Source organism: Dromiciops gliroides, chromosome 6, assembly GCF_019393635.1.
Source record: "Dromiciops gliroides isolate mDroGli1 chromosome 6, mDroGli1.pri, whole genome shotgun sequence".
Taxonomy (NCBI): Eukaryota; Metazoa; Chordata; class Mammalia; order Microbiotheria; family Microbiotheriidae; genus Dromiciops; species Dromiciops gliroides.
This window is the reverse complement of record NC_057866.1, coordinates 9,229,972-9,257,819: the sequence shown is the minus strand read 5'-3', so window position 1 is coordinate 9,257,819 and position 27,848 is coordinate 9,229,972. Positions and strand designations below refer to the sequence as shown.

Below are 27,848 nucleotides of genomic sequence, written 5' to 3'. Positions count from 1 at the left end.
TGGATAAATCAGGGTGAAAGACAGCCCAAGCCCAGCTTGCCGATGCCAGGCCCAGCGTGCCACCATCCTTCTGCCTGACGCCAGGTGTCTAGAAGCTCTGGCCCCTGGGGGCAAAGCCTGGCTAGGGCCCGGGAGTTAACCTGCCTAACCAGCCCCTCCGTGCACTGAACAGGATACACGGCTGGACCGGCCTGGGACCCGTTCTTCCTCGCCATCGCTCCCCAAACTCTGTAAATAACTGCGACGCTCCCGCTCACTGGTGCCTCGACAGCTAAGGGCTTTGCTGTGGGGAGAACCCTGGGGGTGTGGCTCCAGTCGTTCTATGGGATTCCCATAAAGCCTGGCTGAACAAGCTCATAAACTTCCGAGGGACTCCTCACATCTGACAGTGAGGTTTGGGGTTCAGAGTCTTCCTCTTGGAAATCAAAGAGGCCACAGCATTACTCACTCCCCGACCATTTCCTGTAAGGTCAGCTGGCTCTTGTTTGCGTCACCCAGGTAACTGACCAGCGGCAGGAGGTGCCAGTGCCCCTCTCCACAGGGAGTCTGTGTCTACACTGTCCAGGCTGAGGCCCATCTTCTCCAGGAGCCCATTCCCTGCCTGTCCCGCCTAGGGATACCCTAGCCAGCGCCCGAGTGATGCCCAAGCAGTTTCTCTAGGAGATCCCAGACGGGCACAGCAGTCGTCTCCAATCAGACTGGGATCTCCTGGCAGGAGGGGTCTCCTGTCTCCCCAGCCCGTAGCACAGGGCCTAGCACCAGGAAGCACATGTGTGCGCTTGAGGACAGGCGGCGTCTCAGGTCATGTGACCCCTCTGCTCCCAGGTGCTGGTGGTGGTTGGTCCAAAGGGCTCTGAGGAGGGAGGGCAGGCGCCTCTGCTCAAGACTTTCCTTCTCTCGTCCTGACACTCTCATTGCCCCCTTCTCTGGAAGGTCCCAGGCCCACAAAGAGAAGGGAACTGCCCCGGCCACGCCTGGAGGTCTTTGACTTTAACATCAGAAAGGCAAAATCAATCAGATGCCTCTGAATGGGCCACTTCCCTTGTGACACCCCCCCTCCCTCTGCCTCGGAGGTGACTCCACTGGGAGCCACGGAGCTGATCAAGTTGAACATGTCAAATCTAAGGGCATCCTCCTGTTAGGACCCTCAGTGACTCCCCCTTCCACAGCCTGATGACTGGCCTGGGGCCAGCCTGGATATAGCAGCTTTCCTTTGGATTCTCCCATGCCTCATTTCTCGCCTCAAGCCTTCCTTTATGGAAGTCCAGCAAGGCTTCCAGTCTTTGAAGAAACAGGCAGAGAGATGTGAAGTGACTTGTCCAGGGTTACTCAGCTACTAACGTCTGAGGCAGGATTTGAACTCAGGTCTATCCTGACTCCGGCCTCAGGGCTCTACCCACTGTGGCACTTCCTGGGTTATGGAAACAGCTTGAAATTTAGAATCAAGGGAACTCAGGGTGGATGGTGCCCTGTGCCACCTCCGGTTGTCACTCAGCTAGTCTGGGCCAAATCCAAGGACCACCAGGAGAGGCAGCTCATGCACATGCCCTGAGGGCCCTTCTCTGGTTCAGCCCAAAGGCCAGGAGGAGTCCAAGGCCTGGGCAGCTGGCAAGAACTTGTGACAAAGCATTTCCAGCCTGTCTACACAGGAGAGCCTTCCTCCTGACACACAGAGATGGGGGCAGGGGGTGCACATTCCCGGCTCACTCATTCCTCCTCCCAACCCCCCCTCCCGAGGGAACATGCCATGCCTTTGTCTAGGCCTATCTCTGGCCTGAACTGTAGGGGTGGGAGGCAAGAGCACCTTGGTGACGGCCCATTTTTGGAGGGCTGAGCCAGGCAGCCCAGGCCCCCTCAGAAGACAAGCTGCCCGAAGGGGCACAGAACCCGCTGAGCAAGCTGCAGGCCATGCTCCCCACCAGTGGGCAGCTCTCCTTACCTTGGCCTCTTCTCATCGATCTCTTCTGGGTACAGGCAACTTTCTCTCACTCGCTTCCTTTTTCTTTTTTTCTTAAATTTAAGAAAAGTGGGCGGGATCCCGGTACCTGCCGTGGGATCCTCTATCTGGTCTCCTGCAAGTCCCGTGAAACCTTCAAACAAAAGGGAAGAGAGCTTGGATTTTGTGTCCGTGGGGAGGCCCATAACTATGATGATGAAGATATTCCCACCTGTGAACCACAGACTGAGCCCCTGCCCCTAACACTGCAGGAACTGAGTCACATGGGATCGACTGCATTTTGCTTTGTGAATTCACCCTGCAGGATCGAAGATTAGGGCTAGCCAGAGTGGAATCTGACCTCTCCTCTCCCTGCCCCTCCAAGAAAGAGAGACTGGAAGCTCCATGAGGGCAGGCCCTGGATCGGACCGACATTTCCATCCCCTTCTGGTGCCCAACGTAGTGCTCTGCACGCCCTAAGTGCTGGGCACAGCATGTGGAACCAGGAAGACTCTTTCTGTATTGTGAAGAACCTAAGGTGAGCAGCCTCCAACTGTGGTTGGTCTCATTGATGCCCACTTATGATGCAGTCACTGGAGAGGCTGAATCTGAGGGCCCAGCTGAGGGTTTCTGCCTCCCAGTTCTGGGGCTTCTCTCCAGAGATAATCTCGCAGCATCCAAGTTTAAACAATTAAAATGGCAAATAAAGTCATCTAGCAAAATATACCAGCCTGCCTTAAAAAAACCACCAAAAAAACCAGACCCAAACCCAACCCAGTCTGCCATTCAGAGAAGTGTGGCTAAGGAAATGAGCAGCAGCCCATTTATTCATTAGGGGCTTTCTCTTGAACTCAGGGACAAGATTTCACTGCTTTCTAGAGCCCCCAGGCAAGGAAATCCGGCTTCCCAAAGTCAGTCCTGCATACTGAGTCTGCTGAGTGCTTGGTGTCCTGTCCAGAATTCCATATCTACTCTGTCAGGAATGGGTCTGGAACCTGGGTTTTCTTACCCACTATACCTAGAACTGCCTCTTAGTCCCCCCCCTTGTTAAGCAAACACTTAGCACAACTTTACAGGTCATAGGAGGTAAAAGGGAGTTTGGAAGTCATCCAGTCTGACTCCCTTATGCCCAAGTCTCCTGGTGACTAGGCCAGTGTCCTTTCCACCATGGTCCCTTGAAACCTTCTGGCAAGAAAATTCTCTTGAATATGTAACACTCCCACCCAAAGATGACCCAGGCTATTCACTGAACGACAGCCCTGTGACCAGATTGTGTCCTGTGTCCAGAAAGAGAGAGAGAGAGAGAGAGAGAGAGAGAGAGAGAGATGATCTCTGATCACCTGAGAGACCTCTGAGCTTGCCTGTGTGGAGAGATGAGAGAGACAGACACAGACACAGACACAGAGAGAGAGGAGAGTAGAAGGTAGACATTTTTGAATGACTAACTGCAGTCCCCAAAGCCTTGGCCATGTGAAGGAGACCCCCAATATGTCTCAACTTCTAGCCCCTGCAACCTTAGAAAGTACTAAGAGCAGATTTCTCCATTCCATTTTTCTCTCCTTGGTTGAGCTGAGATTTTCAGCTTGCTTCCAAGCCAAAGAGCCGTGCATTGGAGAAGATATAAAATTAGATGATAGAATGTTCTTGCGTACTCTGTATAACCTCTCAAATTTCTGTTTACTGTTTTAATAGAAGTGTTTCCTAGTTCTGGGACTATCTTCTGTACAACCAGCATTGGATGAGAAGCTAGCCTAGGGGAAGCTGCTGTTGCCTTCTACTTTGGAGTGCCCAGGAAAAGTGGCTTTTATTCTGAATGAATGGATTTTTTTGTTGTTGGGTTTTTTTGTGTGTGTGTGAGGCAATTGGGGTTAAGTGACTTGCTCAGGGTCACATAGCTAGTGTCAAGTGTCTGAGGCCAGATTTGAACTCAGGACCTCCTGAATCCAGGGCTGGTGCTCTATCCACTGCACCACCTAGCTGCCCCATGGCTTTTATTCTGAACCTTACAAAGAAGCATCCTAGCCGTAGACTACCAATATTTGATGGGTGGTAGATATATGTAGCTCTAGCCCACTGAATACCCTTGGAGACTGGAGAGTGAATGTCCAAGCCACAGACTTCCCCTTTCTCCTCACTGAGGTGAAAATGAACTTGCCTCAGAGATGGGCTGGGCTGGATCTCAGATCTCATCTACTTAAATGAAAATCCAAGCTACACCCAGGCTAGTTCTGAGGGGATAGAGTAAGATGGGCTAGAGCAATGGACTAGGAGTGAAGAAGACCTGAGTTCAAATCTGACCTCACTATGTGATCCTAAGAAAGTCACTGAACCTCTCTCAGCCGTTTCCTCATCTGTAAAATGGGGACAATGATGGCCCCTACCTCCTGGGGGTGGGGGGGTTGCAGACCTGAAAGTGCTGTGAAAATGCTGGCCATGATGTGCTGATGAGTTCTGAGGCTCTTCCAGTTCCTCATCTATGATCTTAGGAGATAAAGGAACTCCAACTCTGGTTTCCTGCCTCCAGGTCTTTTGTCTATACTCTTCCCTATGCCTGAAATGCCCCTCTCCCATGTGTCCAGCTCATCCTTTAAAGACAATGGGTCCAATCTTGTTTCAAATACTGTGTCCTTCCTGGAGTCTCCCCATCTTCTCCTTCACAATTGTCCCAGCACTTTGGGCCTCTCATCACACTGAGAAGCATTACCATCTCTAAGCATTGGGCAACACCCTGTTCCCCCAGTTCTACTCTTTACAAGACAGAGCTCAGCTCTTATTCATCTCTCTCATCCCCCGTTCCCCCAAGCCCTAGCATAGAACTCTGCATGTCCCAGGTATTGGATGGCTGGGTGGATGGATGGATGGATGGGTGGGTAGGTGAGTGAGTGAGTGAATGAATGAATGAACGAATGCAGGAGGAGAGCTGCAGGGAGTGGAGAGAGCTAGCCCAAATAATCATATTTCAAGGATAAAACATTTAAACTTGATCATATGATATGCTACACTTCAGTTTGAAGACTGGCTTTAGGAAGAGGTTGTGGGGGCCAAGCAGAGACACACACCCCTTCCCCCCACCCTCAGGTCATCTCTAGGGAGGCAAAAGGCTTCCCAGCACCTGACAGTGGGAAGGCTGAGGGTGCTGCAGGTGAAGGTATTTGGGGCTCCCTTCCCCCAGGCTACAGAACAGAGTTTGTCAGGGCTGCAGGCTCTGTATTGTGTGCACCTCACCACACCTACCACCCTGGGGAGGAGCACTAGCGCCCTCCCCTGGGATACCAACAGCACTGATTCAATTCCAGTGCTTGGAAGTCAGTGCTGGGCAGGGAAACCAGGAAAGTGAGTTCCTTCCCCAGAAGGTTTCCTGACTCTCAGGGAATGAAGACCACCATGCACAGTGATGTGGTGTTTTACAGTTAAAAAATAACCCTGGGCTTCGAGGTGGCACAACCATGCTGGAACACAATCAGGAAAAGATGTGAATGCAGTGGCTAAAATGTCCCAACCTGCCTTTGACCCACAGAGCCCACTACAGGAAGCCACTGACCAAGAGACAGGCCCTGGAGACACCCCCGGGGTCATAGCAGGGCTTTTCCTGGTAGCAAAGAATTGGAAACAAGGAGTTGCCCATTGGTCAGCAGATCTGCCAATCACCCTGTAGGAAGTGAATGGAGATGCACAGGCCTGGGCTGTTAGAGAGGGACTGGATGGACATGGAGAAACCTCAGAAGACCTGCCTGAACAGAAGTAGAGGGAAGTAAGAAGAGGCAAGAAAGCAATGCCCACAACATTTAATAATGTAAATGAAAGAACAATCACCACAAAGCAATTGAAGCCTCAAGGAGAAAAATGGGAAGACCCTTCTGTAAGCATTATATTATATAATCTTCGTGCAACCCCACCCCAGATTCGACAGAGGACAGAGGACAGAGGACAGAGGACAGAGTTCTTATGCACCTCTCTAATTCTCCCTCTCCTCAACCCTTAGCACAGAACTTTGCTCATCCCATGTACTTAATGAATAGATGGATGAGTGCATGAATAATGAATGAATGAATGCAGAAGGAGGAGAGCAGGAGGGCAGCTGCACCTTCTCCAGTGGTTGAGGAAGAGGCTGCAGATAGGGATGACTTGCAGGGAGCAAGGATGTTGTTCAGTCATTCAGTCACGTCTGACTCTTTGGGGCCTCATAGACCACTGCCTCTCCCAGTCTGTCTCAGCTCATGCTCCTTGTTTCCATGAAACTATCTCTCCATCTCATCCTCTACCATCCTTCTCTCCTTTTGCCGTCGGCCTTTCCCAACATTGGCTCTTTTCCAGAGTCCCATTTTCTCATTTTGTGGCCTAAGTATTTCTCGTTCAGCTTCAGTATTTGACCCTCCAATGAACAGCCTGAATTAATTTCTTTAAGTATTGACTGATTTGATCTCCTTGCTGTCCAAGGGACCCTCAGAGTCTTCTCCAGCATTATCATTTGAAAGCCTTGATTCTGTGGTGTTCAACTTTCCTTATAGTCCAGCTCTCAAGAGTCATACATGAACCTTTGTTGGTGAGGTGATGTCTCTGCTTTTCAGTGTGCTATCCAGATTTGCCATAGCTTTCCTTCCAAGGAGCAGGCAGCTTTAAATTTCTTTTTTATTTATTTATTTGTTTTAAGGCAGCTTTTAATTTCATGGCTACAGTCACCATCTGCAGTGATCTTTGAGCCCAGGAATATAAAATCTCACAGTGCTTCCATTTCTCTTTCCTTATTTGCCAGGAAGTGAGGGTACTAGTTCTGTTTTTTTTTAAACTTCAAGCCAAGTATAAGCTTCTTACGCTGTCCTCTTTCACCCTCATCCAGACTTCTTTTTTTTTAGTGAGGCAATTGGGGTTAAGTGACTTGCCTAGGGTCACACAGCTAGTAAGTGTTAAGTGTCTGAGGCTGAAGAGACTTCTTAACTCCTCTTCACTTTCTGCCATAAGAGCAGTATTATCTGCATATCTGAGATTGTTGATGTTCCTCCTGGCAACCTCAATTCCAGTTTTTGATTCATCCGGACTGACATTTTTCATGATGTACTCTGCATGTAAGTTAAATAAAGTTACAATACAGAGCCTTATTGTACACCATTCCAAATTTTGAACCAATCAGTTGTTCCATATTCAGTTCTAACTGTTGCTTCTTGACTCATATACAGATTCCTCAGGAGACAAGTAAGATGATCTGGTGCTCCCATCTCTTCTTGGAGGACTTGCCACATTTTGTGACCCACACAGTCAAAGGCTTTAGTATCGTCAATGAAGCAGATGTTTTTCTGGAACTCCTTTGCTTTCTCCATAATCCAGTGAATGTTGGCAATTTGGTCTCTGGTTCCTCTGCCTCTTTGAAAACCAGCCTGCTCTTCTGGTAATTCTTGTTTCACATATTGCTGAAGCCTAACTTGTAGCATCTTGAATATAACCTTGATGGCATGCAAAAGGAGGACAACTGTTCAATAATTTGAACATTCTTTGTTATTGCCCTGCTTTAGGATTGGGACACAAACTGATCTTTTCCAATCCAGTGGCCACTGCTAAGTTTTCCAAATTTGCTGGGATATTGAGTGCTGTACTTTAACAGCATCATCTTTTAGGGTTTTAAATAGCTCATTCGGAATTCCTTGACCTCCACTAGCCTTATTGTTAGCAGTGCTTCCTGTGGACCACTTGACTCTGGCTCTAGATCAGTAACCACAGCATTGTTATCAGTGATGGTAAGATCTTTTTTGAGTAGATCTTTTGTGTAGTCTTACCTCCTCTTCTTAATCTCTTCTGCTTCTGTTAAGTCCCTGTTATTTTTTGTTTTTTATTACGCCCATTTTTGCATGAAACTTTCTTTTGATATTGCTAATATTCTTTTTTAAAAGTATTTTATTGGGGCAGCTAGATGGCACAGTGGATAAAGCACCAGCCCTAGATTCAAGAGGACCTGAGTTCAAATCTGGCCTCAGACGCTTGATATTTACTAGCTGTGTGACCCTGGGCAAGTCACTTAACCCCAATTGCGTCACTTAAAAAAAAGAAAAGTATTTTATTATTTTCCAATTACATATGAGGATAGTTTTCAACATTTGTTTTCACAGGATTTTTAGTTCCAAAATTTAGCTCCAAATTTTTTTCTCCCACCCTCCCTTCCCTCCCTCTTCCCCAAGACAGAAAGAAGTCTGATATAGGTTGTATATGTACAATCACATTAAACATATTTCTATCTTGTGAAAGAAGAATAAGAACAAAAGGGAAAAACCTCAAAAAAGAAGGGAAAAAACAGTTCAAAAGTAGAAACAGTATGGTTCAATCTGCATTTATAATTTACAATTCTTTTTTCTGGATGTTGAGAATATTTTCTATCATGAGTTCTTTGAAACTGTTTTGGATCAGATATTGCTGATATTCTTGAAGAGATCTCTGGTCTTTCCCATTCTGAATGCAGATTGAATGATACTGTTTCTACTTTTTGGTTGTTTTTCTTTTCTTTTTTGAGGTTTTTCCCTTTTGTTCTGATTCTTCTTTCACAACATGACTAATGCAGAAATATGTTTAATGTGATTGTACATATATAACCTATATCCGATTACTTTCTGTCTTGGGGAGGGGGGAGGGAAGGAAAGGAGGAAGAAAAATTTGGAACTAGAAATCTTATGAAAACAAATGTTGAAAACGATTTTTACATGTAACTGGAAAATAATAAAAATACTTTAATGATAATAAATAAACAAATGAATAAATAAATGAATAAAAAGGAAAAGGATCTATTTATACAAAAATATTTATAGCAGCTCTTCTTGTGGTAGCAAAGAATTAGGAAATAGGGGATGTCCATCAACTGGGGAATGGCTGAACAAGTTGTGGTATATAATTGTCATGGGATATTATTCTGCTATAAGAAATGAAGAACAGGGGGCAGCTAGATGGCGAAGTGGATAGAGTACAGGCCCTGGAATCAGGAGGACCTGAGTTCAAATCCAGTCTTAGACACTTAACACTTACTAGCTGTGTGACCCTGGGCAAGTCACTTCACCCCAATTGCCTCACTAAAAAAAAAAAAAATGAAGAACAGGATAATTTCAGAAAAACCTGGAAAGATTCACATGAACTGATACAAAGTGAAATGAGCAGAACCAGGAGAACATTGTACATAGTAACAACAATATTGTATGATGAAGACATGTGAATGACTTAGTTATCCTCAGCAATACAATGATCCAAGACAATTCTGAAGGACTAAAAATGAAATGAAAAAAAAGAAAAAGAAAAAAGAAAAATGCTATTCACCTCCAAAGAAAGAACTGAGGGAGTCTGAATGCAGATTAAGGACAACTTTTTTTTTTTCATGTTTTTTTTCCTTGGTCTGTGTCTTCTTTCACAACATGACTAATATGGTAATATATTTTGCATGATTGCACATGTATAACCTATATCAAATTGTTTTCTTTCTCAAAGAGAGGGGAGGGGAAGGAGGGAGAAAGAGAATTTAGAATTCAACAATTTTTAAAACAAATGTTAAAAATTGTTTTAAAATGTTCAAATAAAAATATTAAATAAATAAATTAGATTAAATAAAACCCAAGAAACAAAAGAAGAGGTCAGCTAAGAAATCAGTTACCTAACCACACCTAACACCCTGGGAGGAGACTGGGGAGGAGCACTAGTGCCCTCTCCTGGGACACCAACAGCACTGACTCAATTCTGGTGCTTGGAAGTCAGTGCTGGGCAGGGAGACCAAGGCAGTGAGAGAGACAGAGACAGAGACAGAGAGACAGACTGAGAGAGAGAGTATGAGTGTGAGTGAGTGAGCGCGCGTGTGTGTGTGTGTGTGTGTGTGTGTGTGTGTGTGTGTGTGTGGCGCCACCCTCTGGCAGACAACACAAAATTTCATCATGATGAACACGGCTTGAGAGCTGGTCTGTTCCAAACGCTGGAAACAATGAATTTCCTTCCCCAGAAGGTTTCCTGACTCAGGGAATGAAGACCACCATGCACAGTGATGTTTTACAGCTAAAAAATAACCCTGGGCTTCGAGGTGGCACAACCATGCTGGAACACAATCAGGAAAAGATGTGAATGCAGTGGCTAATGGGACTGGAAGCAGGGACTGGATGGACACGGAGAAGCCTCAGAAGACCTGCCTGAACAGAAGTAGAGGGAAGTAAGAAGAGGCAAGAAAGCAATGCCCACAGCATTTAATAATGTAAACAAAGGAACAATCACCACAAAGCAATTGCGGGGGGATGTTGCAAAATGACAAAGAATAAATGTGGCCTCAAAAGAGAAAAATGGGGGGGGCACAGCTAGGTGGCGCAGTGGATAAAGTACTGACCCTGGATTCAGGAAGATCTGAGTTCAAATCCGACCTTAGACACTTACACTTACTAGCTGTGTGACCCTGGGCAAGTTACTTAACCCTCACTGCCCCACAAAAAACCAAAACCAAAACCAAAAAACCCCCCAAAAAACAAAAAGAAAAAAATGGGAAGACCCTTCCCAGTCCTTTGCAGGGGGAAGGAGTCCAGAGCTGTGGGATATTGCATAGGAGGTCCTATTTTTTCTATGTAAGCAATCCATTTTGCTGAATTTTTTTCTTCCCCTTTAAAAAAAAAATTCCTTGTTATAATGGATGGCTCTTTTTTGGGGGGGGTGAGGCAATTGGGGTTAAGTGACTTGCCCGGGGTCACACAGCTAGTAAGTGTCAAGTGTCTGAGGCTGGATTTGAACTCAGGTCCTCCTGACTCCAGGGCCAGTGCTCTATCCACTGTGCCACCTAGCTGCCCCATGGATGGCTCTTAAGGAGGGAGAGGGGGTTCAGGGAGAAATTTAGGCAATATAAAACAAAAGGTATGTATATATATATATATTTACATCTAATATACAAATATATTTTATAAGCCTCCATAGAAATATAAATCTATCTTCCAAAGTATATGTATACATGTTTATATATTTAAAAGAACACCAACAAGTCACATGCCCCACCACCCTCTGAGGCAGGGAGGATATTCCTAACTCCATTCTAGATGTGGCAGTCGAGGCATCTTGCCCTCCCAATGGGACCCCTGACTTACTTGGGATGAGTCAAAACTCAATTTCTCGTGACAGGTCCATATAATAAACTAAGTCAAAGGTTTAAATTATCAGCAGCCCAGATTTAAAGCCGGAAAGGGACCTTGGCTCTCTGCAGGAGGAAATTGAGTGTAAAGTCTGTAAGCCGAGATCCACACTGAGGCCTGAACACTCCAAAACCTCCACAGAGGCTTAAGCCAATGCCTCTGGATGAGACAAGTCCTGTTCAAGCATTGCCTTACTGTGAATTCTCAATACCACAATGTCTATCCCAATCCCTGATCTGTTTTTTTGTTTTTTTTTTTTGTTTGTTGTTCTTGTTGTTTGTAGGGCAATGAGGGTTAAGTGACTTTCCCAGGGTCACACAGCTAGTAAGTGTCAAGTGTCTGAGGCCAGATTTGAACTCAGGTCATCTTGACTCCAGGGCCAGTGCTTTATCCACTGCACCACCTAGCTGCCCTGTATTGCACTGTTTGAACCCAGCCCAGTGTGGCTGGGAAGCTGGACCACCTCTCCCTGCTTTTTGTTATTGTTGTTGTTTAGTCATTTCAGGCATATTCAACTCTTTGTGACCCCATTTGGGGTTTTCTTGACAAAGATCCTAGAGTGTTTTGGAATTTCCTTTTCCAGCTCATTTTACAGATGAGGAAACTGAGGCAAACAGGGTGAAGTGTCTGAAGCCAGATGAGTCTTCCAGACTAGGCTCAGCGCTTTATGCCCGATGGTGCCACCTAGCTGCCCAATAAAATGTTACAAAGGAGAGTAAAATATGACCAATAAGCTTTGAGGTTATTTTTTTTTTTTATGGTAAGGATAAAGGGGGTTTTCCACTTTTATTTGCATATTAATGCCACATTTACTCCCGTGCCATAAGCTTTTGTTTCTTCAGTTTCTTTTGGGATATCTTTTTCTTTTGAGCAACCTCCTCTTCTGGTTTAGGAACAATTTGTTCCTTTTCAGTCAGTATCATCTCAATATGGCAAGGGGAACTCATGTATGGGTTGATTCGGCCATGAGCCCTGTAAGTACGCCGTCGCATTTTGGGAGCCTTGTTAACCTGGATATGCTCAATGACAAGAGAATCCACATCCAAACCCTTCAATTCAGCATTACTTTCTGCATTTTTAAGCATATGCAGCAAGAACTCAGCACTCTTTTTGGGCCAACGACCCTGTGTCCAACCCCACTGCTTAGCCTGGGCACACCTGCCAACTCCACCATTGTATCGACGGAAGGGAACACATTGTTTCTTCAATGTGACATCTTTCAAATACTTGGTAGCTTTTCGGATGTGCATGCCCTTGATAGCTTGGGCTGTTTCACGGGTATTCTTGAAGTGGACCCGGAGATTTGAACCCCTTGACTTGCATGATTTTGTGGGGTTCTCTGGATCAAGAGAGTACCTCACCATTTTAACTGATTACCTAGGACGGCTCAAGGGAAGAACTTGTTTTTGTTTTAATGAAGAGTAAGAGGGGGAGAAAGAAGTTTATAATGACACCCACCTGAGCTTAGTTACTGCCCAAAAAAGATTTCAGAAATTAAACTGAAAAGACTGTAATTAGGTGATAAAGGCAATGGCTCTGCTAGTGTTTCTCCAATAATCTGCTTTCCTCACTGCTATCTCTGGTCTCTGCCATCTTAAATGAAGATGTGGAAATGGAGCCAAAAGGATGAAGGCAGGAAAAGCAGAGGGACCAGAGCAGGTCTGCAGAGAAGAAATCCACAGCAGAGCTGACAAGTGTTAAAATAGCGGAGAGATCAATGTTCAGGACATTTTCAGGATGGAAAGGGACTGGGCGACTATGATGGAAGTCATCAAGACCTCCTCAGGGCTGATCCAGTGCCTTCCTATCACCCCCTCTGTGCTTCTAGCCATGTTTCTGGTCCCGTGCTGTGAGGGAAAGGATCTCCACCACCGTCAGTGGCCAGTTGACCAGAGGATTAGCAAGAAATGTGCATTTAGAAAAACAAATGTGAACGTCTCAGATCTTTGATCAACTCCTGAGGAGGCTAAACATGGTGACATTGGTTGAATTTGCCCATCAGTCACAATGACTGTAGGCCCTCTTCAAAGACTGTCATTCAGGGATTGCTTAGAAGTGTACTTTACAGACCACTTAGGATGACAAAGGACAGGTAGGAGGCTGTCGAGAACATTGTTGAACGTTTTTGGTTCTGGCCACTGGGGTGGGCAGGTGCTTGAAAGGACAATGCATGAGCCTCCCCAGCACCCCAGAGAACTCTCCAGAATTGGAGTCATGGATAAATGTGCCAAGTGTTGCATCCCAGCTGGCTTCAAAGGCCAATGAGGGTTTAAGAGAAGAGTGCAATGGGGGCAAACAGGCCAAGGCCTCATCTGTGATCCGTGGGAACTTGAACCATGTGTGTTTAGTTCTCAAGGACTTGGCACTTTGAGATGATGTAGCAAATGCTACATTGGTCCTTCAGTTCACCCCTACTACTGCAGAGGGGGACTTGCATTGGTTTGAAAGGATAGGAACATAGTTTGAGGAGATATTGAAGTCTAGTAAAAGGTTTTTTTTTAAGGTAGGAGAGATGGACATGTTCAAAGATAGTAGGGAAAGAACCATTAGAGAGAGGTTGAAGATTTTGTTGGGGGGGAATACCTGAAGGGACAATCTGCAGAAGAAGATGGGAGGGAAGAGACTAAGCACAAGAGGAGGGATTGGTTAAGAAAGGATAGCAAGGTTTGGAGGCAAAGAGAAGGCTTGGAATAGCTTCTGTGGGGAATGAAATAGGCAATTAATCGACAAAAGGGTTGCCTTGCTGCAGGAGAGCCCCGTTGAGATTGGATACCATGGATTTCATAAGAGATTTCTGTGTTCATAGGATCAGAGGAAGCAGATAGTGAGAATAATGCAAGGCTGAGGTTTGGCTAGAGAAAAGTGACAGGATGAGGACAGTATAGAATTGAAATGGCTCGCTCTTGGGTGGAGGTTGGAGGGAGGAAAGGTAAGTCCAAACAGGGTGATGATCTAAGGAAATACTGAGATACAGAAGGATTGAAAATCTCATTAAAGGCAAAGAGTAGGGTGGAGACACTGAGGCAAAGGGAGGCTTAGAATGATAGAATGCTACAGTCAGATGGGGCATATCCGAGTTCTTAATTAGGGAAGTGGAATGCTTGGGGCATCTAGGGAGTGACTGAGGTGAAGGGTGGAATGGAGGGTCAGGAGGTTAAGGGGGCATCTGTCTGTGGTTGAAGTCAGTTAAGTGCCTAAAGTCAGGGGTTGGGAAAGAAAGATGGTGGGTGGGAACTCCTAGAGAAAGGAAGGAGAATGGCCACTGGGTCAGGAGACTACAGCTGCCACAATTTGTGCTGGGTAGACATTTTTTTTTTTTTTTAGTGAGGCAATTGGGGTTAAGTGACTTGCCCAGGGTCACACAGCTAGTAAGTGTTAAGTGTCTGAGGGTGGATTTAAACTCAGGTACTCCTGACTCCAGGGCCGATGCTCTATCCACTGCGCCACCTAGCTGCCCCGGGTAGACATTTTTGATAGAAAGGATTTCAAAGGAGGTCAGGGGGCAAAGGGGTGACCATTGGGAGCAAGGAGTGTGCTGACTGGTGGGCTGGTCAATGGAGCCAGAGGCTGAGGAGAGGTCAAGGATAGAGAGAGGGCCAGTGGATTTAGAAAGAGGCATCGATGGTGGCCTTAGGGAGTGCAGACTCAGCAGAGTGGTGGAGCCAGAAGCTAGATCGCAGAGGGCAGAGAAGTGAGTGGAAGGTGAGAGAGTTGAGGCAACAAGTGTTTTTCTTTCAGCATTTTGGCCGTGAAAGAGAATTCTAGGACAATAGCTTGAGGGGATGGCACATTCTAGTAAAGAGGAGTTCTGGGCTTCTTTGTAGGCAGAAGGAGGAAGGAGCCAGTAACTAAAAAGAGAAAGAATGGGGGTTCAGGGGAGATCATTGACAAGATGGCCTCTCCTTAGAGAGCAAAGAGGGTGAGATCGAAGGTGTAAGCAGAGGGGTCAGCCTTGCCAAGGTTTCCAGGTGAAGAGTATTACAGACCACTATCACCTGCACAGATGACACCCTGCTGGTTGTCTTTAGACTGCATTCTGCCAGCCAGGAGCTTTTAAAAATATTCAGCAAGCAAGAAACACAGCAAGGTCTTGTGTTCTTAATACTTTTTGGTCAATAGTATTTTATTTTTCCAATTACATGTAAAGACAATTTTTTTTTTTTGCAGGGCAATGAGGGTTAAGTGACTTGCCCAGGATCACATAGCTAGTAAGTGTTAAGGGTCCGAGGCCCTGGATTTGAACTCAGGTCCTCCTGAATCCAGGGCCAGTGCTTTATCCACTGTGCCACCTAGCTGCCTTCTCTGTTACCACTTTCAAGAAATCTTTGTATAAAAAAAGAAAGAAAGAAAGAAATCTTTGTATTATTTTGATATACATGAGAGACATGTCGGAAGAGCATCCCCAAGGTGGTGTTTGCTCTAACTCATGCCCTTTTTTGCATTTTACTAGTCCCAGTCCATTTGGAGATAAGCCCAGGTGGCCAAAGACCTTCCTAAGAGGGCCTGGAAGCCACTGACACCCCAAACAGCAGGGGGCCTTCACCAGCTTGGTTAAACCTGGAACTGACTCTTTTCTGTTTGGCCCATTGTCTTTCCATTCACTTGGTTTCCCAAGTAACCCTGTCATCACAATGGTAGTCCTACGTATTTGATTTTGTGCTCTTAAAAGACAGACCAGGACACAGCCAGAAGGTGAAGAAGGCATGCATTAAAGGGGTGTCAGCAGGATATACATGACGGCAATGTGAGATCCACATTTCCTGGGATATTTCATCGAGAGAATTAGAGCTTTGGGTCCAATGTCCTCATTTTAGAGAGGAGGAAACTGGGACCCCAATGTCACACATCTCCCAAGAAGCAAAGCCAGGATTCCCCACCATGGTCCCCTGACAGGAGATTCTCCACTCTCTTTCCAATACATTCCATTGCAGACACTGTGTCCTGAATAATGCGTGGGAATAGGGAGAGGGCTTTGGAAGGGGAGATTAAATGCTTGTAAGATCCACAGAAAGCAAAACAGTTTCCATTTCAGACAATCCAGAGAGCCAGACTCAAACTAGCCCCCTCCTTCCCACCGTGGGATAGTAGTGCCTTTGTGATTCCAGCAGGGGGCAGCACCCAAAGCCACTTTAGCTCCTTGGGGAACACTTACAAGACTTGGAAGGGTGGCTGGAGGCTCCTTTCCCCTTGCGTGGCCTTCCTAGCTGTGCCAGTTCTGCAGATCTTTGGACACTGGACTGTAGGATGCTGGCTTAGGCACTTGGTAAACCCATCAGAAAAGCAAAGCTCGACACTCCAGGGGCCTCCCTGCAGCCTGGGTCTGCCAACCCAGCAACCCTGTGGAAAGGAGGCAAATGTTCTCTTTGGCATTTGTGTTTTTGAACTTGTTCATGTTCAGGGAGCTTTTTGTGTAATGGATGAGTGGTTCTGTCCACCTTTGTCATCCAGGGCGGGGGGCATCCAAGGACTGGGGCACCCAGGAGGACATGGATGGGGAACAACAGGCCCAAAAGGAAGGAGGGAAAGAAGGCAAAAGGGGCCAAGGAGAATTCATTTGCTGGAGTGAAGTAACAGTGGGAGATGGGAACAGTGACAGAACTGAGGAAGAGCAGCTTAGTGCCCAGACCAGCTTTGGTCTGATAGAAAAGGCAAAGAGGTACCAGGAGATAAGGTCATCAAAATCACAAACTATCCTCACTGATTTTTTTCGTTGAGAGAAGAGAGACTTGTTGGAAGAAAGAAGGGTGCTGAAAATAAAAGGCCAGGGGAAGGTCTGTTCTGGCCCCTGGTGGCTCCTGGGCCTGGCTAGGGACTTGTCTAAGCAGGCAACTACACTGGCAAAGTGGGGGAGAGGAGCCCCAAAGAGGAGCATGGGGGGAGGTGGAAAGATTCAGAGGAGGCATTGGAATGTTTTCTTCCTTTACCTTTTTTGGCTGTTTCCTAATCCTCACCTTTCATTTCTATCATCTCCTGGTTCTTCAAAGTCTTTCTCCTTGATGGCTCTTAGATACATCCACATCAACTCCGGACACCTCAGTCTGTTATTATTCCCTTGGCAAGGGCTGGCCACACTTTGGCCCATACTGTCCATCAGTACTTTTTTTGATATCCTTTCTGATAATGTGCCCCAGAGCCCCCACACTTCCATCTTCCTCCCTTGCAAAGCCCCTACCAAGTCCAATCTTTCTGTCCAAATTCCCCCCACCTTTACTGGCCCAGCGTCTTCCTTCATGACACTAGCTGCCTCATCGGCTCTCTCTCCCGTTTATCCTCCTTCAGACTCCTTGCCCTCTCCTCCTACATCCCCACCCCGGGGGGCTTCTTTCTCTTCCTCGGCCCCTTGGCCAGGCTGCTCCCCTTCCATCACTTCGTGGGCATCGCTCCTCACGGGGTTTTCTTCCTCGAACTCTTTCTGGTTCAGATAGATTACCTCTTCTTCGTGGGCTGTGGTGCTTGTGCTATCTACGGTGGCGTCAAAGCCTAGTTCGGAGTGTTGCGCCTCTGTCCTTTCGGAAGGGTTACCTTCTTCAGCAGAAAATGAGTCCTGCCCTCCTTCCTCAGGAACTTTTCCTTCCTCAGCCCTTTCCTGGCTCATCTCGATCTTATTCTGGCCCTCAGAGTCTTTCTCCTCCTGACTGCCGACCTCTGCACTCTCCAGCAACTGGCCCTGGCCTTGGTCCTGAGGTTGCTCGCCTTCTGCCTCTGCAACCTCCGCCTCCAGGGTCAGCTCGCCTTCTGCCTCTGCAACCTCCGCCTCCAGGGTCAGCTCGCCTTCTGCCTCGGCAGCCCCCGCCTCCAGGGTCGGCTCGCCTTCTGCCTCGGCAGCCCCCGCCTCCAGGGTCGGCTCGCCTTCTGCCTCGGCAGCCCCCGCCTCCAGGGTCGGCTCGCCTTCTGCCTCGGCAGCCCCCGCCTCTGAGATCTGTTCCCCTTCTGCCCCTGGAGTCGGCTCGCCTTCTGCCCCAGCAGCCTCAGCCTCCGCCTCCAAGATCTGTTCGCCTTTTGCCCCTGGGGTCTGCTCGCCTTCTGCCCCAGCATCTCCAGCCTCCGAGATCTGTTCGCCTTCTGCCCCTAGGGTCTGTTCGACTTCTGCCTCGACAGTCCCCGCTTCCGAGATCTGTTCGCCTTCTGCCCCTGGGGTCTGTTCGCCTTCTGCCCCTAGGGTTTGTTCGTCTTCTGCCCCAGCATCTCCAGCCTCCGAGATCTGTTCGCCTTCTCCCCCAGCATCTCCAGCCTCCGAGATCTGTTCGCCTTCTGCCCCAGCATCTCCAGTCTCCGAGATCTGCTCGCCTTCTGCCCCTGGGGTCTGCTCGGCTTCTGCCCCTTCTGCCCCGGCAGCCCCCGCCATCTGCTCGCCCTCAGCTCCTGGGGTCTGCTCACCTTCTGCCGCAGCCCTCGCCATCTGCTCGCCCTCAGCTCCTGGGGTCTGCTCACCTTCTGCCTTGGCAGCTCCCGCCTTCGGGGTCTGCCCCTCTTCGGCCCCGGCAGCCCTCGCCTTCGGGGTCTGCCCCTCTTCGGCCCCGGCAGCCCTCGCCTTCGGAGTCTGCTCGCCTTCTGCCTCGGCAGCCCCCGCCTTCGGGGTCTGCCTCTTTTCGGTCCCAGCAGCAACAGCCTTCGGGGTATGCCCCTCTTCGGCCCCGGTAGCCCCCACCTTCGGAGTGGCTGGTGCCCTGATTTCTTGTGGTTGCTCGCCCCCCTTGGCCCCCAGGGACTCCCGTCCTGCGGGGACCGCGGCAGGCTCCTGGAAAGCCGGCGAGGGCGGCGGGGCCGCTAGCTGGGCCGCTGGCTGGGCGACCGGCTGGGCCGCTGGCTTAACGTTGAGCTTGGGCAGGCGGTAGCCCCGTACGGTCAGCGGCTCCCAGCTGTACCACACCCTCTCGTGCTCGATCACCACGCATCTCCGGAACTTGGGGGACGAGGCCACCGAGCCGTGGGGCGACGCCGTGGCCTCGGCCCCGGGGCCGGCCGTACGGGCCCACTGCGGCGGTCTTGGCCGCGGCCGGGCCTGCTGCCAGGCCGTCAGGCGGCGGCCCTTCACACGCACCGCGCTTGAGCGGCGGACGTGGCGAGCGCGGCCCGGGCCTGGGCCCAGCTTCGACACCGAGGACCGCGGGTACGGCGGCAGTTTGGTCTTCAAGGCCCGGGACGGGGGCTCCACGCTCCCCCAGCTCGGCCCCACCGTCCGGTCTGCCTGGAAGGGCAGCCCCAGGCCCCACACCGCCAGCCCCCGCTGCCTCAGTATCAGCCGCCGACCATAGCAGTGCCGGCAACTGGCGCCCGTCTCCCACCTCCAGGACCCCGCCTCGCCGCCCCAGGGCCAGGGCCACACTCGCACCCAAACCCTCCGGGGTGGGCCCGCCCATAATCTCGACCCCGGCCCGGGCCAGACCCTGGACCCGCACCGGCGCCGCCCCCGCCCCCGTCCCCGCCCCAGCGCGCCCCCCGGTCCCGCCCCAGCCCCGCCCCTGGTCCGCCCGCGGACCCACTCCCGCCCTCCCCGCCCTCCGCCAGCCCTAAGGCGTGGGGCCGGCGGGCGGAGCGGCGGCGCAGGCGCAGCAGCTCGAGCCCCGCCCCTAACCCCGCCCCTCCACCGAGGGGTGGGCCGGCGCCTGCGCATAGGCTGCCCTCGGACAGCTCCTGGAAGGATAAAGGTGGAGAAGAGAGGGGAAGGGCGGGGCAAGGGGTGGGCCCTGGAGGCTCTTGAGAGCTGGGACCGTTTCCATTTCGTTCTTTACTCTGGGCGTCCCCAGCGCCTAGTAGAGTGCATGACATACATAGTAGGTGCTTTATTAAGCACGGCTCACTAATTCTTGTTCATTGATTGATGAGGGGTGAGTAATGGAGGCGGAGAAGAGAGGATGGAGGGGAAGGAAGGCCTGGGGGAGAGGGGGAGGAAAGGGGAGAGGTGTGGGCCAGGGGGAGACAGTGGTGAAGGGCCGCCAGGCGCCCAGCTCCCTTGCGGCGTGGAGTGGGGCTACAGCTTTCGGAGCCTGTCCGGAGAGGGCTGGGAGGAGAAGAGGGAGCTGCGCCGGGTCCAGCATCGTCCCTGCGGGACTTGCTCTTGGATTCCAACCCCTCCTTTTACGCTTCCCCCGCCCCCCCCAAGAGGCGGTATCGCTGCTGGGAGGGACAGAGGGACAAGCCAATGAAAGTACGGAGGCTGGCCCCTCCATCCATTCAGAGAGCACTGTTGGGGCGGAGCCTGGCGGCCTCCGCCTCTCTCTACTGACTACTCCCCCGGAGGCGGGGGTGGAGGAAAGCCGTGGGCCGGTGCGGTCCGGGCAGGCTCCATTCATTCTTCCATCTGGGGCGGGCGCGGGCGGGTGGAGGGGAGGACGGGGCAGGGGTGGGGGGGAGGGGAAGGAGGGTTGCAGGGGAAGCGAGATCCCCCAGGATTGGGGAGGGGTCGGGGCGGAGGAGGCGCCCAGGCATCTAGAAACCGGCCCGCTTCTTGCCTCTCATAGGAGCAGAAGAGGGGAGGTGCAGAAGGACCGGTGATGGAGGAGAATCCCGACCCAGGGGAGGAGCGCCAGGTAACGGGATGGAGGGCGGGAGGGGCGGATGGATGGATGGATGGATGGATGGATGGATGGATGGATAGATGGAGGGAGGGAGGGAGGGGTGGATGGAGGAGCGGATGGATGTACAGAAGGATGCTTCCTTGGACTACAGCCAAACTTGCAGGAAAGGGCCCTGGGCCCCAGGGAGAGAAGGGCAAGGGTGGGGCTGCCAAGAACCCCCACTTTGGATCCCAGGGTCCCTCCTGGTAAGCAAGGAATGGGGAGGGGGGCCTGCAGGTGGGAGAGTGAAGGCAAGGGCAGTTCTCCCCAAGGGTCAGGCACTGGATTTGGGGTGAGTCACAGAAGACCTTAGCCATCACCTAGCCCAAGCTCAGTTTACAGATGAGAAAATTGAGGTTCAGTGAGCCTGCAGGGGCGTGCCCAAGGTCAGGCAAGAAGAAATCAGCAGAGCCAGGACACCACATCTCTGACTCCAAGTCCTTTGCTCCTCCTCCTTGGGCAAGACCCAAGAAGAGTCAGTCACATCTTCTGATGGTAATCACTGGACTGAGCACCCTAGTGGACCAAGAGAAAGATGCCTTGGGGAGACCCTCCCCACCCACCTCTTCTGCCTCCTCATCAAGCAGAAGCTGTTCCTATCTCCCAGTACCGTGTGTGTGCGCGTGTGCGCGCGCTCGTGTACACACACACACACACACACACACACACACACAGTCAGAGACCTTTGGCAGAGAGCAGGCCTTGATGGTCTCCCTTGCAAAGCCGGTCAGGGAAAGGACTCAAGACAGTGAAGCAGAAGGAGGTCAGGAAAGAGGAGATCTGGTGGCTGGAGAGGACAAAAATGTTCTCAGAACAGAAGGAAAAGTTGGGAAAACCAAGGGATAAGAGGCAGAGGAGACAGAAACTGCACTCAGGGATGGGAAATAGGGTGTGGAATTCCATCTAAGCTAGTGTAATCCAACCAGTATTTGTTGAAGGTCTGTCCTGTGTGTGACACTGCAGGAGGCACTGGGGGAACAAAGACAAAACACAAAATAGACCCTGGGCTCAGGGGGCTAACCTTCCACAAGGGAAGGACAAACCATGTGCCTTTGTGTGTGTCTGTCCATGTGAAGGGGTGTGTGCTTTATGATTTATTGTAGTGGAGCCCCCTGCCTGAAATACCACCATGGTGGGGGGAAGCATCCCTTTCTACAGTCAGTAGGATTGGCTCATCAGAAAGTTTTCCTAAACCAGTCAATCAATGAGCATTCATTAAGTGCCTACCTACTAAGTACAATGTCCTTTGCATACATAGACAAAAGGAAAATAATTTCCTCCCCAGAGGACCTTGAAAGCAGGGGAAGGGTGAGAGCTAGAAGTTCCAGATTGGGACCAGGCAAGATGACAGCACAGTGAAGAGAGAAGATGCCCCTCCCCAAGCCAAGGGTGTTCCCTTCCCCCATAGAGGGAGGGCTTGAAGGAAGAATACCACACATCAGTGCCCCCCCCTGATGGTTGGCATCAAAGCACATTCACAGACACAGGTCCTTATGAAAACCTTCCTGAGGCTGGTGGATCCGAAGCTAATCAGATGCTCAGAGATGGCAAGGGACCTGCCCCAGATGACTTGGCTAATAACCAGGCTTTTATGCTCTGCACTCTGACCCCTTATCTAGATCATGTAAAGTGAATGATACAATGAGGAAACTATGGTGACAGAACTAATCAATTCAAGGGCCCCAGGTCCAGCCATGCTGGCTGCTAAGCAGTGGGACCAGCACTAGAATCCAGTTCGCCCTGGGGCCCTCTGCTTGAAGGCCTGAGTGAGGAGGAAGTCCTTGTGGCATTAAAAGGCAATGGATGAAAAAAAATAAAAACAAAAAAGGGGAGCAGCTGGGTGGTGCAGTGGATAAAGCACCAGTCCTGGATTCAGGAGGACCTGAGTTCAAATCTGGCCTCAGACACTTGATACTAGCTGTGTGACCCTGGGCAAGTCACTTAACTCTCATTGCCCTGCAAAAATAAAAAAACAAAAACAAACAAAAAACAAAAAGGTAATGGATGGTTTCATGCCCCTTCCTAAAGACGAGGGATATTCTTAGATCCCTCCAATCACTTCTAGGGGCTTGGGGACAAATTCATGGCTGAGACAGGGGCAACTGAGGATGCTCTAGGCTCTTCAGGGGCATCGAGGTTGAGAATAGGAAAGTGGAAAGAGCCCCAGATTTTGGGGCAAGGTCTGGGGTCACATCTCAGTATGCACTACCTAGGCACCATGGCTAGACCTCTTATTCCTCAGTGCCTTTCTGGAAGGATGCCCAGGATGTAGGCTGGGCATGGGAGATGAGGGCAGATGGGCCTGGGCCCCCATTCATTGCCTCCCCCTCCTCAGCCCTGCCCAGTGACCATGGACCTGCAGGGAGATGGGGCCTTGCAGGTGGAGATCTCTGATGCTGTGAGTGAGAGGGACAAGGTGAAATTCACAGTTCACACCAAGGTGAGGTCATCACTTCCCCATACATGTCTCCAGTCTCTATTACTAGATGATGGCCCCATTCAGGGGGTCAAGGGTTTCCAAACCAGTACTTGGTACCACCCACAAACAAGATTCAACTGGGGCTGTAGTCCCCTCCCCATTACAATCTCTCCTTCCCAGATACCTCTGCTCAAAAGCAAATCCTCTAGCTTCCAGCTATCTCCTGTTGAACCCCAGGGTTCTGGCCCTCAAGCCCCTGGCTCTTTCCATTTTGGCCCAGAGCCCAACAAGGATTCTGGGAAGTGTCCCAAAGCAGATCCTGGGCGAGGAGGGGGTATGTGAGGTTTAGTGGAAGTCTTGGCCCAGGGTGTCCAGGACTGTGTGGTGTGAGGGTGTGAACAGAGGGCCTCTGTGTGGGTGTTCTCACCTTCCAGAGCTGCCTCCCACACTTCAGCCAGACAGAGTTCTCAGTGGTGCGACAGCATGAGGAGTTCATCTGGCTTCACGATGCGTACACTGACAACGAGGACTATGCTGGCATCATCGTGAGGAGCTGGGCGTGGGCCCCAGGGCAGAGCAGCTAAGGGGTGGAGGCCTCAAGCACCTGCTTGCAGCTGGGAGGATGGGGAGGGCTGGTGGGCTCTGGGATCCTTAGAATCTCAGGAGAGGTGGACTTCTCTGCTCCTTGCTGTTTTGAACAGATACCCCCAGCGCCCCCCAAGCCAGACTTTGAGGCTTCCCGGGAAAAGCTGCAGAGGCTGGGGGAAGGGGACAGCTCCATTACCAGGGAAGAGTTTGCCAAAATGAAGCAAGAACTAGAGGGGTGAGACACCCCCTGTCCCAGCACGGCCCGCAGACCCCTTCCCACCCCCAGCCCCCAGCTTCCCTTCCCAGGGCTCCCAAACAAGGCAGTGTGGTGTAGTGACTGGGGACAATACAGGGTCTAGAGTCAGGAAGACCTGGGTTCTGGTCTCCAACATTCACCAGGTGTGTGATGCTGAACAAATCATTTTCCCTTTCTGGGTCTTGATTACATTCTTCCGCAAAATGGGGAAACTAGACTCAGAGTCCCCTCAGGTGCCTTTGACTCCTCCAATCATAAATTAGGAAATGCCTCCGAGGCCCTGGATAAATACCTACAAAGAAGGAAATGATTCTTTGCCCCAATGAGCTTATGCTCCATGGGAGAGCATCCCACTTCTCCTTTGGAACAAGGGGTTGTGGTCTACTAATTGACTCTTAATTAACCATGAGGGTAACGACAGGAGAGCACAACCACCTTGGGAAGTGGGGAATAAAGCCCGACAGCCCCATTTTAGAGCAGCTGGGTGGCACAGTGGTTAGAGCACCGTGCCAGACCTGAGTTCAAGTCTGGCTTCAGATACTCACTAGCTATGTGACCCTGAGCAAGTCACTTCACCCTGTTTGCCTCAGTTTGCTTGTCTGTAAAATGAACTGGAGAAGGATCTTTGCCAAGAAAACCCCACATGAGGTCACAAAGAGTTGGGCATGACTGAAAAATGACAACAAAAAGCCCCCATTTTGTAGGTGCAGAAACTGAGGCTAAACTAGATTGTGACTTGACCAGGTTGTAGTAAGGGTCAGAGAAGGGCAAGGAACTGAGGCCTGGCTTCCACCACTCGGCCTCCAGGATTTCCTGCATGACATTATACTACCTCTCACGCCACTACTGCTGGAGGAAAAAGAGAAGTGGGGGGGTGGTGGGGGGAGGTGAAGGTGATTCCCCTCACTCTACTTTTCCCTTCAGAAAAAGTGGGGCAGTTGGTGCAAAGTGAATAGAATGACAGGCCTGGAATCAGGAGGACCCGAGTTCAAATCCAGCCTCAGATACCGTGTGACCTTGGGCAAGACCTTTGCCTCAGTTTCCTCAACTGCAAAGTGGGGATAATATCAGCACCTACATCTCAGGGTTGTTATGAGATCAAATGAGTTAATATTGTAAAGGCACTTAGGACAGTGCCTGGGACACAGCAGGTGCCACATGAATGCTTATATCCTATCCCCCAGGGAATATCTGGCCATTTTTAAGAAGACAGTAGCCATGCACGAGGTGTTCCTTCAGCGCCTGGCTGCCCACCCCACCCTCCGTCGGGACCACAACCTGTATGTCTTCTTGGAATATGGTCAAGATGTGAGTTGGATTCGGGGAGCCTGGCCCAGGGTGGGTGTGGAGTGTTGGACTCAGTGGAAGGGATGCCAAGGTTGACCCCATTCCCTCTTGCCCTTGTTCCAGCTGAGTGTTCGTGGGAAGAATAAGAAGGAGCTGTTTGGGGGGTTTATCAGGAACATTGTGAAGTCGGCTGATGAGGCTCTCATCACCGGTGTGTCAGGACTGAAGGTGAGGGGGGTGCCAGGCCTGGTGCACAGTAAGCAGGGCACAGGGTTGGGGTGATTCCCAGTGGGACCCTGGGTAAACTGCTTAATCTGGGCTTCTCTACAAAGGGGGAACTGGACCTCTAGGAGGGGCTAGACCCTCCAGGCCTCAGATCCCCTCAAGCCCCAAATCAGAGCCTACAGGAAGCCCACAGAGGAGGCCTTTGGGTCTTCAGCCTCCACTGCCCTTTGCCCTCTTCTTGGTGACCCCAGCAGTCTCCTCTTGGTCCCAGGAGGTGGACGAATTCTTCGAGCATGAGAGAACCTTCTTGTTGGAGTACCATAGTCGCATCCGGGATGCCTGCCTGCGTGCTGACCGGGTCATGCGCTCCCACAAGTGTATGTGGGGACTCCTGGGGGACCCTCCTGAAAGGGCCAAGCACACCCTATTCCTCTTCCCCTGGCCTTGAGGAAGGAATGAGGGCTTGGGGGGAACCCTCCCCCACCCTGAAGGGGGGGCCTGGCCAAGATCATGCAGCTGGTTAGTGGGGGCCTAGAACCCACTAGAATGAAGCTTCATTCCAGTGGGCATTGCCCCCCTTCCCCTACTTCCCACCTCGGCCCAAGGCCCTCAGCCCTCTATTACACCGGAGGTGTGGTGCACGAGGCTCCTATGGTGGGTTTGTCCCTAACAGGCCTGGCTGAGGATTACATCCCCATCTCGGCAGCACTGAGCAGCCTGGGCACACAGGAAGTCAACCAGCTGAAGACGTGAGCCACCCCTTCCCCACTCCCAGGCCCCCACCCCCTCCAGGCCTTTCACTGTACCCAGGCTCCAGGGGGTTTGGGGGAAGGTGTACAGTAGCCCCACCCCAGAAGATGCCTTTGGCTAGAAGGGCACCTCCACAAAGGCTTGCTTCTCTCTTCCTCCTAGGAGTTTTCTCAAATTGGCTGAACTTTTTGAACGCCTGAGGGTGAGACGCCCCGCCTATGGTTGGTGGAGGGTCAGAGATCTACTGGCCTCTCTGGTTCACGGGGAGGAAGTAGGGGGTGCACAGGGCAGGACATTGGCCCATGCTTCAGGAAGAGGTGTTTCTAGGGACCGTGGCATTCCAGTTCTGCCCAGTGGGCAGGGTGGCCGTCAGGGATTAGGCCTGGGGCACCCATGGTGGGGGTCGCTTTGGGGTACCTCAGTAGTTGAGCTGCTCTGCACCCACACCCCCAGAGCCTCCCAGCCAGGGCCAGGGGTCACCCCTCGTGCTAGTTCAGAACATATTGATGTATAAGTGTCCCCCTCCCTCATCCACCCCTGCAGAAGCTGGAGGGCCGCGTCGCCTCGGATGAAGACCTCAAACTGTCTGACGTGCTCCACTATTACATGAGGGATGCACAGGCAGCCAAGGTGAGGTGTTAGCAGGCAGGCTGCCCAGACCCAGCAGCCATCAATGACCTTCGGAGCCTTGGTGGTGCACACTTCTGCCTCTCTCTTGGTCTCCCTCCCCACAGGACCTGCTGTACCGGCGGTTGAGGGCACTGGCCGACTACGAGAATGCCAATAAGGCCCTGGACAAAGCCCGGATGAGAAACCGGGAGGTGCAGTCGGCAGAGACCCACCAGCAGCTGTGCTGCCGGCGCTTTGAGCGCCTCTCTGACTCGGCCAAGCAGGGTGAGTGAAGCGCCCCCCTACCCGAGGGGCCCAATGCCCCCTGCCAGCTTGGCCCAACACTCTTGTCTCCATTCTCTGGCCCAGAGCTCACTGACTTTAAGGCTCGCCGGGGATCTGCTTTCCGAAAGAATCTCATTGAGTTGGCGGAATTAGAACTCAAACATGCCAAGGTAACAGCACCTCTGCCCTCACCCCCAACTGCTGGCCACCTCAGGGGAAACCCCCTGGGGACATTCTGCCAGGACTTCCACCATCTTATCTGTCTCAAAGTTCTGGGGGAGGATGAGGGGAGGTGTGGTTACCATTTTACTCGGTGGCTAGTTGATGTCAGACAAGGGGGGAAGCTGTCAGCATTCTATATGCTAATATCACACCACCTCAACCCCCTCCTCCATGAAATGCCCCACAGGTTCTCTGAGCCCTCATTGCTAGGGTGCTGAGGACATCTCAACAGCCACTTGTAATCCTTGGGGAAACTGAGGGAAGGAGCATGCCCCCCCCCCCAGAACAGCCCTCCATTCTCTCTTTCCTAGGCCAGTACACTGCTTCTAAGAAACACCCTCATTGCCCTCAAGGGAGAACCCTAGCACCCTCTCCTCCCTCCTGCCCTGTGCTAGGCTCGGAGCCTGAAGCCCAGCCTTCCCTACCCTGCCCCTGGGGAAGGAAACACAGACAACCCCGGGCAGATGGGTGTGTCTGTCACCTGTGACCTCCCAGAGGGAGCCCTCAGAGCTAAGGCTGCCAACAGAGAGGTCAGACCCATCAATACCAGTGTTGTCTTTCCTTCATCGATGGAAATAAAGGTACCTGTTTTGGA

At 50.9% G+C, this 27,848-nt stretch overlaps 3 protein-coding genes across 5 annotated transcripts; 1 reads left to right on the top strand and 2 right to left on the bottom strand.

Moving 5' to 3' along the window:
• Positions 1-2,011: 2,011 nt before the first annotated feature.
• Positions 2,012-20,093, bottom strand: LOC122731787 (collagen alpha-1(I) chain-like). The gene is made up of 5 exons (XM_043972062.1): positions 19,977-20,093; positions 19,306-19,689; positions 17,007-19,243; positions 16,208-16,392; positions 2,012-2,090 (listed from the first exon to the last, which is right to left on the bottom strand). The coding sequence occupies exons 1-3, from the start codon at positions 20,091-20,093 to the stop codon at positions 17,321-17,323; spliced, it is 2,424 nt and encodes an 807-aa protein (XP_043827997.1). The 3' UTR covers positions 2,012-2,090; positions 16,208-16,392; positions 17,007-17,320.
• Positions 11,845-12,448, bottom strand: LOC122731181 (60S ribosomal protein L17). The gene has a single exon (XM_043971113.1). The coding sequence runs from the start codon at positions 12,417-12,419 to the stop codon at positions 11,865-11,867; it is 555 nt and encodes a 184-aa protein (XP_043827048.1). The 5' UTR covers positions 12,420-12,448; the 3' UTR covers positions 11,845-11,864.
• SNX32 (sorting nexin 32) lies at positions 19,718-27,848 on the top strand. Of its 3 annotated transcripts, none has more exons than XM_043971069.1 (14): positions 19,718-19,883; positions 20,517-20,585; positions 22,948-23,052; positions 23,466-23,576; positions 23,733-23,854; positions 25,060-25,183; positions 25,286-25,390; positions 25,659-25,764; positions 26,061-26,136; positions 26,300-26,339; positions 26,681-26,767; positions 26,872-27,031; positions 27,116-27,201; positions 27,565-27,848. In XM_043971069.1, the coding sequence occupies exons 2-14, from the start codon at positions 20,550-20,552 to the stop codon at positions 27,616-27,618; spliced, it is 1,212 nt and encodes a 403-aa protein (XP_043827004.1). In that variant the 5' UTR covers positions 19,718-19,883; positions 20,517-20,549; the 3' UTR covers positions 27,619-27,848. The 3 variants fall into 3 exon arrangements, with proteins under 3 accessions (XP_043827004.1, XP_043827005.1, XP_043827006.1); XM_043971070.1 differs by lacking the exon at positions 19,718-19,883 and adding an exon at positions 20,291-20,322; XM_043971071.1 differs by lacking the exons at positions 19,718-19,883; positions 23,466-23,576 and having other exon boundaries at positions 20,417-20,585.

Bases quoted from the DNA above. Each gene is read 5' to 3' on its own strand.
- LOC122731181 (XM_043971113.1), bottom strand. From the start codon at position 12,419: ATGGTGAGGTACTCTCTTGATCCAGAGAACCCCACAAAATCATGCAAG.
- LOC122731787 (XM_043972062.1), bottom strand. From the start codon at position 20,093: ATGCTGGACCCGGCGCAGCTCCCTCTTCTCCTCCCAGCCCTCTCCGGA. The intron at 19,690-19,976 runs GTCTCCCCCTGG...TTATCCTTCCAG, and splicing joins CCTGGCGGCCCTTCACCACT to GAGCTGTCCGAGGGCAGCCT. The intron at 19,244-19,305 runs GTCGGCGGCTGA...CTGCCCTTCCAG, and splicing joins CAGTTGCCGGCACTGCTATG to GCAGACCGGACGGTGGGGCC.
- SNX32 (XM_043971069.1), top strand. From the start codon at position 20,550: ATGGAGGAGAATCCCGACCCAGGGGAGGAGCGCCAG. The intron at 23,053-23,465 runs GTGAGGTCATCA...CTCACCTTCCAG, and splicing joins AATTCACAGTTCACACCAAG to AGCTGCCTCCCACACTTCAG. The intron at 23,577-23,732 runs GTGAGGAGCTGG...TGTTTTGAACAG, and splicing joins AGGACTATGCTGGCATCATC to ATACCCCCAGCGCCCCCCAA.